This window comes from Lactuca virosa, chromosome 3 (genome assembly GCF_052849685.1).
Source record: "Lactuca virosa cultivar CGN04683 chromosome 3, Lactuca_virosa_CGN04683_v6, whole genome shotgun sequence".
NCBI classification, from domain to species: Eukaryota; Viridiplantae; Streptophyta; class Magnoliopsida; order Asterales; family Asteraceae; genus Lactuca; species Lactuca virosa.
In genome coordinates this window covers 146697602-146709356 of record NC_136428.1, presented here as the reverse complement: position 1 = coordinate 146709356, position 11755 = coordinate 146697602, and the positions used below count along the sequence as shown (strand labels likewise).

General features: G+C 31.5%; 3 protein-coding genes and 1 pseudogene across 6 annotated transcripts; 2 read left to right on the top strand and 2 right to left on the bottom strand.

Annotated features, from left to right (window-relative positions):
* LOC145164151 (very-long-chain 3-oxoacyl-CoA reductase 1 pseudogene) lies at positions 1-514 on the top strand (annotated as a pseudogene).
* A 3227-nt stretch (positions 515-3741) lies between these two features.
* On the top strand, positions 3742-4806 carry LOC145166674 (NDR1/HIN1-like protein 6). The gene has a single exon (XM_079085694.1). The coding sequence runs from the start codon at positions 3832-3834 to the stop codon at positions 4597-4599; it is 768 nt and encodes a 255-aa protein (XP_078941820.1). The 5' UTR covers positions 3742-3831; the 3' UTR covers positions 4600-4806.
* A 1742-nt stretch (positions 4807-6548) lies between these two features.
* Positions 6549-7799, bottom strand: LOC145162659 (sm-like protein LSM8). The gene is made up of 6 exons (XM_079081739.1): positions 7631-7799; positions 7344-7424; positions 7159-7199; positions 7017-7091; positions 6858-6910; positions 6549-6776 (listed from the first exon to the last, which is right to left on the bottom strand). The coding sequence occupies exons 2-6, from the start codon at positions 7378-7380 to the stop codon at positions 6686-6688; spliced, it is 297 nt and encodes a 98-aa protein (XP_078937865.1). The 5' UTR covers positions 7381-7424; positions 7631-7799; the 3' UTR covers positions 6549-6685.
* A 931-nt stretch (positions 7800-8730) lies between these two features.
* TAF13 (TBP-associated factor 13) lies at positions 8731-10466 on the bottom strand. 4 transcript variants are annotated; one of them, XM_079081737.1, is made up of 6 exons: positions 10335-10466; positions 9902-10055; positions 9557-9594; positions 9298-9357; positions 9047-9121; positions 8731-8954 (listed from the first exon to the last, which is right to left on the bottom strand). In XM_079081737.1, exons 2-6 carry the CDS (start codon positions 10002-10004, stop codon positions 8844-8846), a joined length of 387 nt encoding a protein of 128 aa, XP_078937863.1. In that variant the 5' UTR covers positions 10005-10055; positions 10335-10466; the 3' UTR covers positions 8731-8843. The 4 variants fall into 4 exon arrangements, with proteins under 4 accessions (XP_078937863.1, XP_078937864.1, XP_078937861.1 ...); XM_079081738.1 differs by having other exon boundaries at positions 9902-10050; XM_079081735.1 differs by having other exon boundaries at positions 9902-10030.
* Between the last annotated feature and the right edge of the window lie 1289 nt (positions 10467-11755).

Here is an 11755-nt window from a genome sequence, read left to right as displayed (position 1 = left end):
TTATTTGATTTTCTCTCTCTTTTCAAACTCATTACCACTCTTCTCAAATGAGTTTTCATCACTTTCTTCCAACCATCCAAGAACCTAAAAAACTAAGGTTCATGGGCTATCACCACCAAACATCGGCAAAGCCTTTAACTTCCAACTAACTCAAAAGGGTCTTCACCTAATCTTGGTTAGCAGAAACCTATCCAAACTAAAAGAAGTTTTTGATGAGATTGTATCGGTGCACCCGACCACTAAGATCAATATTTTCACTGTGAATTTTTCCTGCGAGAATATGGTGGCCGGAGTTAGGAGACGCAAAAGGTGATTTATGGTGAACAACTGAGCGTAGGTATTTTGGATGAATGTGATGAAAGTGATTTTGATAGGTATGAGTTTGGTAATAACAGTTGTGATTGAAGGAATGGTTGAGGAGAAAAGATATGTCATTGTTAATATTGGTTCAAGTGTTACCATTGTTTTACCTTCACATCCTTTGTATGCGATCTATGTTGCCAACAAAACGTAAGTTGGCCGTTAATTGTCTCTTTCTTTCTTTCTTTTAATTCGATTCATGGTTCTCTCATTTTGTTTTAAGATCAAATTAAAGGCATAGATAGTTTAATTTTAAGTCAAGAAACATGCACTAGGAATGTTTTTATGACCAAAAGGCAGACATGATTTTAAGCTATGAAAACAAGTTATTTACATACATAAGGCAAGGTTAGAGAAACGAGGGATGAGGGGCAAAAAATTTAGTAAAAGTATTGTATCAAAGAATAAGTGAAACCCAAAGGTATACAATGTGACAAATTAAGGTTCTATAGTTCAAATTTTATTTACAAATATAAGATAAACAAAAACTATATACAAACAAAGATTTTCATTGATAGGGGTGGAAATTGGATATGTTTATTTCATTTATGTTGCAAATTGGAGAACATCAAAAACTTAATGTCAAAATTGAAAAATATTGAAAACTTAGTGTCAAAATCGAAAAAATAAAAATAAAAACATGGTGTCTTTTGTTCCACTTTTTTTCGTTTCGGACACGTTAGCAGTAACAACTGGATGACCTAAAACAAACCAGTTAACTGGTCAGAATTGCAACAAATTAAAAACATAGTAATTTAACTGTAATAGGAAAAAACAGTGTCAAAATCGAAAAAAATAATAATAAAAAGCTAGTGATTTTTGTACCATTTACCCTTTAATTTAATCGTACGTAACTATCATTGGTATTAATTTTGTTAATAAAATGTAAGAACCATTTAATTATTTTGTCCTCCATAAATATTTAAAAAAGTGGAAAGGTAACTATTAAAAAAAATCAAAGGGGTTTTAGTCTAAGAGTATTAAGTGTTGTCATCATTCTTTGAAATTGAAGGTTCAAGTCTCGTTATAGAGATGAGATATATGAAATTAAATGTGTTAGGCTAGTTTAGTTTTGCCTGTAAAAAAGAAAAACTATTAATTGGGTGTCTGTTATTCTAAATTAAAGTTTTTTAAGATGCTATCTATCAAGAGAAAACAAGAGGAAGTTAAAGCTTCCCAGGTTAAACTTGAATAATTCAAACATATCTGGACAAAGCATACATGAGGCTGCTACTTGTAGTATTACATCATTTATTTTAAATTAATAATTTTTGTATGGGTATATCTTTAACTGTCAACATTACTTTTTCTTTCTAAAACTTCTTACAAAATTATTTAAAAAATAGAATATTTAAATTGTCTTTTGATAAACAACATACGAAAAAACGTGTTAACCAATTTAAAATTAATAATCCCAAGTAGTTTAAATTGCTAATACGATTTTTTTTTCACGAAAGGGAATTTCTAAGTTCTAGGTGCGAAACCATCATTAAAAAAAGGACGCCGAAATGCTTTCTGAGAAAAAAAAAAAGGAACCCAAGTGACACCATTGTTTATTGTTAAGAGTTCTAGAAACATGCAATGGACTATTTATGGAATTTAAAAGTTATTAAGGTTTGAGGCGATAAATTATGATGTGTTATTTTTATTGTACTTATGTAGGTTACCTTATTTCTTTTTGTATATACTAAATAATATTATTTATAGATAACGTTACACTCAAATCACTTATTAATAACTACTAAATGATAATTTTGACTTGTGATTTTGTTGGCATGATGTCTAGGTGTTGTTTGTATGTTTCGCAATAACGTTTATGACTTATTTATTTAACAAACTTACACAATTAAAAAAAAAGGTAATAAAATAGGTTTTCTATTAATTATCGATTTGTACACATCAATTTTTGTTGTACACCAAAATTCATCTTTTAAAGAGTCGTACGATATGCAAAAAGAAAAAAAAAAACATATTATTGTTCTGACACAAAATTTTTGTATATGAATCACCTTTTAAATATGTGTGTCAATTTATCACCGATTTAACGTTATGTATACAATAATATACGATTTTGTTGTCATAAAACCGTAAAAACATGTCAAGATATTTTTCATATTCATAAAAATAAAAAAAAGTAAACGCACACGTCAATATTTGAAATTAAATGCACAAAAAAGACACCAAGTCTTTAGGGTAGCTAACCCAAAAAAAAAACATTCATTTGTACCTACATACAAAGATTTCACGCATTACTGTGTTGTACGAGTGCCTTCTAAAGTTGTACAGTACAACCCAACGATGCAATACTTAAAATGGTGGAATCAGCCAACCGAAGCATTGATACATGTAAACACTATTTAACCAAGCCGTGTATGGAAATCTACCAAGAAAGAGATCGCCCAACAAATTCGTATATTATATAGTCAAACAAGGAAGCTTACAACCCTTTTACTTTGAGTGAATTACAAAACTTATCCCTTCATTTTCCAACAACAAACGCGTTTAGTGATGTGGTATGCATTTCTTACTTATGGTCCAAACTACCAAAATTACCCATTCATGATTCATTTTTTCATCTAAAATTGTTAGCCATTGAATCAAGTATACGGATGAAACGTACATAGGGGCAAACGTGTGAATGTATTTTAACACGATAACTTCAATTATATTTGTATATATAAATATAAATTCTTAATTGTATTTGTTAATTGTTATTGTTATTTGAATTAATCATTTAAATAAGGTCATCATTACAAATGTATTGAATAAGAGACCTATATCTACGACAAACAGCTTGAAAAGATCTACATGATATCTTAACATGGATTTTAGTTTTTGACATTGAAAAACCGTAATGTTTTGTTTTTCCAAATTTTTAATTTGTTATTTTTGGTTTTTTTTATAACTGTTTTTTTATAATGCATCAACCATGCTAATAAAATTTAACAAATAACTAAAACTATACAAAAAATAATACAAAATGATATGCACTATTTTAATTTGCAATGAAAATCATGGAAATATGTTAATCAATTAAAATTTTATAATGTTTAATTAATCACAAATATACATAAAGAGTCATTTTGGTATTCTATTCGGTTAGTTTTTTTATATGGTTTTTTATAAGAAACAAACCAACCCTAATACTTAGTTAATTTAAAAATAAAAATCCAAACCATTTTCAAAACACTTATTCCCTTATTTTGAACATTAGTATGACTTAATTTGGGTATTTTAGACAACAAAAACGAAATTCAAAGTAAAAGGTACAAAATGTCAATCGATGCATAATGCAAGGGCAATTTTAGAAAAGTCTACTTCCATATGACTTTATCTACTCTTGTTCATTTACAAGTCTTATATAATACGAAAGTTTCCGTCATTTTAGAAGAAAAAAAGTGTCCTACTTTGCTTCATTCTCGAACCCATTCACATTCACTTCATCTTCTTCATCTTCTTCTTCACATTCCAATGTCAGATCACCAGAGAATCCACCCGGACCCGGTCACGCCGGCGACCGACTTGGAATCCCAACAGAAACCCACCGCGCCATTGGTGCCCAGAGGCTCATCCAGGTCCGACCACGGCAATCCGGCGGAGCCACAACCACCATACCAGCGTACAATCCCGATCCAATACTCCAAACCACCAAAGAAACGACACTGCTGCCGCCGCTTCCTATGCTGCATACTTTGCTTCTTCTTCATCCTAATCATGATCGTCGGGATCCTAGCAGCAATCATCTACTTCGGATTCGATCCAAAACTCCCGAAATACTCCGTCGACGGGATGACCATCACCCAGTTCAATCAGAACAACGACAACACCTTATCCGCTCAGTTTAACGTCAACATTACAGCAAGAAACCCTAACACGAAGATCGGAATCTCATACGAAGGTGGATCAAGGTTGACGGTGATTTACATGGGAACGACTCTGTGTCAAGGTTCGTTTCCGAAGTTCTATCAGGGTCACCGGAACACGACGGTGCTGAACATTCCGATGACGGGACAAGCTCAGGACGCTACCGGGTTGATGAATTCGTTGCAGGCGCAGATACAGACCGGAGTTGTGCCGCTGGTTTTGAGAGCTAAAGTTCCGGTGAGGATTAAGCTTGGGAAGCTGAAGTTGCCGAAATGGAAGCCGATTGTGAGGTGTAGAGTGAACGTGAATACTTTGGCTACTGATAATGTTATCAGGATCAGGGATAGTAGCTGCAGTTTCAAGTTTAAGCTATAATTCTTTCCATTTATTATTTATTGTATTAATTATTATTATTGTCTTATTTATTTGTAGTTCTTGATTCGATATTCATGAGAAAGTGGAGGATCGTAGATCGGTTTTTTCCTCCCTTCTCTCTCTATATGTATACTCGTATTTTGTTTACATTATATATTGCACTATACATATGTATATTTGAGATAATAAAGATCATTTTTCATTTAAGTTGTCTCCAATTTTGAGTTCTTTAGATTCAAGTAGACTTCCTTTGGTATGTCTTAGAAATAAATGTGTTAATTTTAATTCAAAAGAGAGGTGGACTCGTGGTATATGATTGGCCGGTAATGTTAACTAAATTAAAATTGTATATGGACTCTTTCTTGCTTTTATTATTACTTTTGTTGTTGTTATTTGATTAATAACTTTATTTTTATTATTATTATTATTATACAAAATCTTTCTGACAACTATCAAAACTACATGTTTATTTTTGTTTGTTCATGCGTAGTTGGCTGTTAACCCATGTAAAAAAACTTATTTCTGACAACGGGGGAATGTAATGTGGGATTAAGGTGGGGGTAATGGCGACGACTAGTTCTTTTTGGTAGCGATGTTCATGTTTAAAGTGGTGGCTGAAGGCGGTGATAGGTTGGTGGTAGTTGAGGCAGTGGTGGTAATGTTGTCGAAGGTGGTGGTGGAGGTTGAAGGCAACGGCCGAAGGTGGTGGTGGTTGAAGTCTGAAGAGAAGGAAGAGAGGATAGTTTTTTAGAGAGAAAGATGAAAAAGGTGGTTGGATTTATGGTTAGGGTGAGGGGGGGGGGGGGGTAGATTTTTAATAAAAAAAGATTATGTTAATATAAAAAATAAATCAAAAATAATATAAAAATGTCAAAGTAATGTTAAAATAATAATTTCAGCTCAATTTTGAAACAAAATGAAAACATAAGCAGGAACGGGCGATCTAAGAACCAATCATGTATAAGAAACTGAAACTATATATTAACAGATACATATATTTTGATAGTTGTCCTAACTATGTTATTTCTTACAAATTATATGGACCAACCATATAATTTTGTCTTATTATTGTTATTATCATGGATATAAAGAAATTTAGAGCAAATTACTTAAAGACTCGATCTAATTCTAGATACAAATGAAAATGGTTGTTTATTGTGAGGCAAGACTCAGGAGGCAAGAGGGAATATCATAATCTCAACAACTCCTATGCATACATTAGAGATCCATCCATCACAAATTGTGACTAATTCAATATTATAGCATCACCAATACCCACTTCTATATATATATATATATATATCTTTTATGTCACAAGCGTGTGTATGTACTTTTAACATACGCAATACAGTTAATTGATAAATGTACTTTAACATATGCAAGACAATTAATTTTTAAATATACTCTAGCAGCGGATGACTGGTCAAAGTGAATCTTGACAAAGGAGATATTGACATTCATATCCTTCTTTGTGACACTTGTGGCCTGAGAGTTGAATCAATGGAGCACACTTTTTTTTCTTGTTCAATTACGACACTTTGGGCTATTTGAAAGTTTTGTCTGCTTTTTTTTTTAATAGGAGTAACAAAATTTAGAATCAATTGAGTTGGATGGCTTAACAATCCTTGTAATGTTATAAACTCTTTGTAACTCCTTTGCCCTAGCATCTTGCTAGTCTTGATATAACTTTGCTGTTAAAATAACATACTTTAACATATGCAAGTATATGTAGTATGAGTGAGAATGTGTATATTTGATAAATCTCAATGTCCATCAAACACTTTGTATTTTGAGTTGTTTAACACAAGAGCGTTTTTCTAATTCAAATATACTCGTTTTCCTATTAACAATTATCGATCACATTTATTTTGATACACAAGTTTAATTTTTCAATTTTGTTTTATCAATAGACACAAAGCCATCAACATAATTAACATGTTTCAAACAAGTTTCAACCAAAAGCTAAAACAAATACATAGCATTCGCAAATAGCAACCACTTCAGTTTTCATGTATCAGAATTTAAAAGTACATCACATTTACTTCCCCTAAAACACATGATTTAATAAAATAAGATCATCATAACATTAATGAATAACAGGCCTTAGAGGATGAGCTCTCAGTTCAGCCAAATCCAAGCTTGCATCAAGCTCCTCATCCAGTTCCCCAATTATGCTTCTGCACAACAATCATTAGTATTAATAGAAGTAAACTCATTAAAATGGGTGATTAAAAGAAACTTAGAAAGTAGAAACATACATGTTATCACCCCTTATGATGTAGAGGCCTAATACAAGTTGTTGAACTCCTTCCTGCAGGATTTAATAATAGAAATGGAGAAAATTTTACATTTGAATCAGCCTATTAACAAAACATATGTAAAGATCAAATTTTGAAAGGCCGATGATAGTTTCCTACCTTGGTGGAATAAACTCGTTCATGAGATTCATCCAGAATTATATTTGTTGCTTGGTCAAAACCTTTTAGAACTCCCTGAATGTAAACAATTGTAATTAGTTCAAGAATTCATGTGTTGTGGGTTAAAAAAACTGAAACTTACGACTATGTTTCTTCCATCATTTGTGATAACTGAAATGATTTCTGTAAGAGAGATGAAAAGAAGTTTTTAGTAAATCAAGTATATGGAGTATATAAATCTCTGAAAGAGTGCACAATGTAAAGAAGAAATTATTCAAACAAATCTTTCACAACAAATTCAATGAAAAGGAATGGAATTGTACTTACGATCAACAACAGATTCAAGACCAGGGCCACCTAGCATTTTGACAATACCAGTTGTGATTCAATGCCTTCAATTGAAGAAACCTGAGAGCCGAAGGTTGTGGCAGTTAATAAGAACTTTGAATGAAAATTTCTACCTGATTTCTTGGATAAAAACTTAATAATCTATAACGTACACAGTTCAATACTAAAACAAAACTTTTTATTCACTGAGGACTTTCATCAAACACGTAGAATGCATATATAGTTTAAGAGATTCTACTCGAGAACGATAAATGCTTTGTACATACCTCGTTAATTTTACAGAAACAACGCAAAACGACTCGAAGATTTGTTGTTGTCGCTTGCTACACTTCACGTATTCTGTGCTGGAATTTGGAGATGGAGGTTAATCGCAAGGAAAGGACGATCGTCGCACTCTTATTGCTCGAGAAGTCTGCCTATGCCCAAGGTCACGAGTTAAGTCACGGGTTTAGGAAATGGAAAGTGTGTTTTTACCTCCTTTTACTTTGACATAAACGCACTTTGCTCCCCACTGTTTTAAGCATGGCCTAAAACCCCCTTAACTTTTGGGTTAATTAAAAAAAAAAATCAAAGATAATGGAAAAATGTGTTTTTAGCTCCCTTCACTTTGACAAAAACACACTTTGTGATTATTATTGTTTTTTAAGAGGTATAGACCTCAATGACTACCTGAAATGGAATTTCAGGAAATAACCATGAAGTTCGTAAAAAGTTTTTTCTTTTTTTTTTCTCAGAAAATTGCTTTATTTTCAAAATACTAAATTAGGGGTACTAGTTAGAAAAATTAAGATTCAATTCGAAAATTTTAACACGTGCAGTTCGAAAATGTCACCAAAAACAGAACTTAAAAAATCTTACAAAAAGTAGTTTAGAAATCTTAGCAAAAAGGAGGTCGAAAATATATAAGAAGCATTTCAAAAATTTTACAACGAAGAAACATTTTAAATTTTTTAAAAGAAGATGCATTTCGAAAATTTAAACTAATACAAAGAAAATAAACCGGTTTGAAAAGCTAACCAAGTTGGTTTAACCGTTTAATTATGTTGTAAATGATTGTACTGGGTTAAAATTAGGTTCATATAATACAACAAATAATTCGATAAAAATATCTTAGTATTCTATAATTACATTCATTCAAATCAAACATGGTATAATAAACGTCAGTTTGGGTTTATGAATTGACATCTACACACCATACCTATATGTCGTATTGTTGTACATTTAAGAAACTAACTAGTAAAATTAAACTCATAATAAGCGGATTAATGTTAGAAATACTCATCGCACTTCCCTCAATTTTGTGCCTATGTTTCCTAAAAACCATTTTCAAACTCTTAATAACTAAAACTTTAATCAAATACTAAAATAAAAATAAAAACCTCCTCTTTAAAATCTTTATAGCAATTGCAAAAAGTAGGTACATTTTGTATACGCCAAACACAAACACAGTATATTCCAAACACAGTACATCCTGTTATATCAATCTGGTTGTGCCAACTTCTCTTCATCCACATCAAAAGCTTTCCTCGCTTGTTTTAATTCTTCATTCATCGACAACAACTCTGTACAACGGTTTAGCTTTGGCAAATCCTATCAACACATTTATTAATACAAAATCATTAGTAATCCCACATCCTACATGGGTCAAATTTATTTTTAATTTTAGTAAAAAAAAAAAGTACTTTTCGTATCAAGAACAAGAAATCCTCAGTCAAAAGCTTTCCCCTCTTTGATGCAATATCTTGAGCTTTATGCACCTACACTTACAAACAATCATAAATCAACTATGTAACACACACACACACATACACACACACAAGAACTCAAATTTGAATTGTGAATATTTTTTGTAAGTATATTAAAAGATAAAACATATGATGAAGAAGAAAGAAGAAAGAAGAAAGAAGAAAATGTAAAGTAGATGAGGTGTTACCATGTCTGTCACATACTCCATCACAATGTCCTCCATTAGAGCAACAGTCTCTGGTAATGGCTGAAAACACAAAAAAGAAAATTTGGAAATTGTTTTAAGGTATTTGAAAAGAATGTTATCTATTTGTTTTTATCATTTTAATGGTTAGTAATAGTATTACTTTGTAAGAAAATGTATACTTGTTTTTTATTGATTGAATCAAATTGTACTAAATAAATACTAAAAGATAAAATGATGTGATATGAAAGATGATGCTTACATTAGAATCGTCTCCAAAACCATACATCATATGCTGCACTGTTTCAAACAATAATAGACAAATGATAAAGGGCAAAATACATAAATCAAAAACATGATTAAAAGTTAAAACCCCATTCATATTGAGAGACTTCATCAAAATTATTGAAGAAAACATTAACAAGAATCAAACTTCCATTTACATTTTGTTGCACAAGAACATTAGCAAGAATAAAGAAATCAGAGAGATGGTCTGATGAAAACAAAGTTAGGTTTGATGTAATTTGCCCAATGATGAAAACAAAGTTAGGTTTATAAACAGAAAATGAAAGATAAAGCTTTTTATGAGAAAGTCAGACTCACTCACAATCTTTCTGAAAAACTCCTCTTTTGCGCTTGAATGAGGCTTCTGATGGATGGGATGAACCCTCTTTCACTTTGGAGGAGGACCCTGCTGAAGCTTTATTCATATTATCTGTGAATTCTCTATAATCTGCTGGAAAATATAGAGTAGGTCTGAGCTGAAAGAAGAGAGTTTTAGGGCAAGAAACATGGCAAATAACTTACAATCGGAATTTTTATGAAATTGGTTCGAAATATCGAAGAGCATATGACAAAACTAATTTAAGATCAGGATATTTTGGAAATTGCATTCAATTTTTCTTGCAGCAGATTCAAGTCATGAAATAAGGAAGTAGTACATTCGATTTCATTCATCGGGGACTTTCATCAAACAGGTAGCATGCATTATACATATTAAAAGGGGTTTTGCGCCTAGAGATTAGTTGCGTTGTACTTACCTCGTTGATTTTGGAGAGAAACCGATGTTCCCTCTTGCTTCTCCTCAAGCAAGTACCCTGTGCTCGAATTTGGTAAACGATGATCGTCTCGAACTCTTGTTGCCCTGAAAGAGCACCCCAAGGCAAGGGTAATTATTATTATTATTATTATTATTATATATATATATATATATATATATATATATATATATATATATATATATATATATATATATATATATATAAAGTTGCGGAAGAAAAGAATAGTAAACTTGGGATACTTTGTCCAAGTATGGTTCATTGATTTATATATCCGGTCCCTGTACTTCTTTAGTTAACTTATTCATGTCCTTTTGTTTGTGTTCCATTCAACTTCTCATTTTTTTGGCAGAATTGGTCCCTGTATTATTGTTGGAAGTTAGGAATACTAAATTTGGATGTTTTTTTGGCAACTTTGGTCATTATTCTTTACCCATTTTGACACTTTTGGTCCTTGCAATCAATATTTTTACACTTTTTTTGAACCTTTTAATATTTAAAGTTTGACCACAAAACTTTAACGGTTTGACAACTTTGATCACTTTTCTAAAAAGTTGCTAATTCCTATCCCTTTAATTCTTTAGCCATTTTCACACTTCTGGTCCTTGCAGTCAAAACTTTTACATTTTTTGTCCGGGGCAAAGCCCGGACTTTTCATCCTTGCACTTTCTATGTCTGTCATATTTATCAATTTGGAAACAACATTGAAAGCTTCTGGCCCCCGCGTAACTGGGTAACCTTTCTAGTTAAAGAGAAGAATTGTTTGGAAAATGGAAGTTATGTCATTTAGCTCCTCTTACTTATACAAAAGAAACAAATTCTGCCCCTACAAAAATTAAAAGGAAAATAATTACAACAATAAAGAGATGTTGTAACCTTCTTTATTTTACATCCTTATTCTTTTTATTATAAGGTAAAACTATTAGAATGAATTTGTTAACCTCTGAGGCTCAACAATATTTCAGATTATAAATATAGAAATCAAATAAATTAATCATTAGGCCGGAGGGAATGATGTCATACTCCCTCATGTTACTACACTGCCACGTAGGTGACACCTTAGCATTTATCACAAAAGTGTGGTTTCTTATCACATATAAGGAGTGGTGCCAGACTCCTTTTTTTAAGAATTTACTTTATTAAAAAAAAACTAACTTTCAAATAATAAAAACTTTATTTTTAATATATATATATATATATATATATATATATATATATATATATATATTGCATTACTTTAAAAATAACAACATACCATGACATTAAAAGACACATATCAAAAAAATAAAATGACAAAAAAAATACTACATGAAGTCGTCCTTCGAGAACTCTGTCTTCCGGTTCATCCGGGGAATCTGAATCGAGATCAATATGTTTAACCCCGTAAATGTGTTCCACCAAGT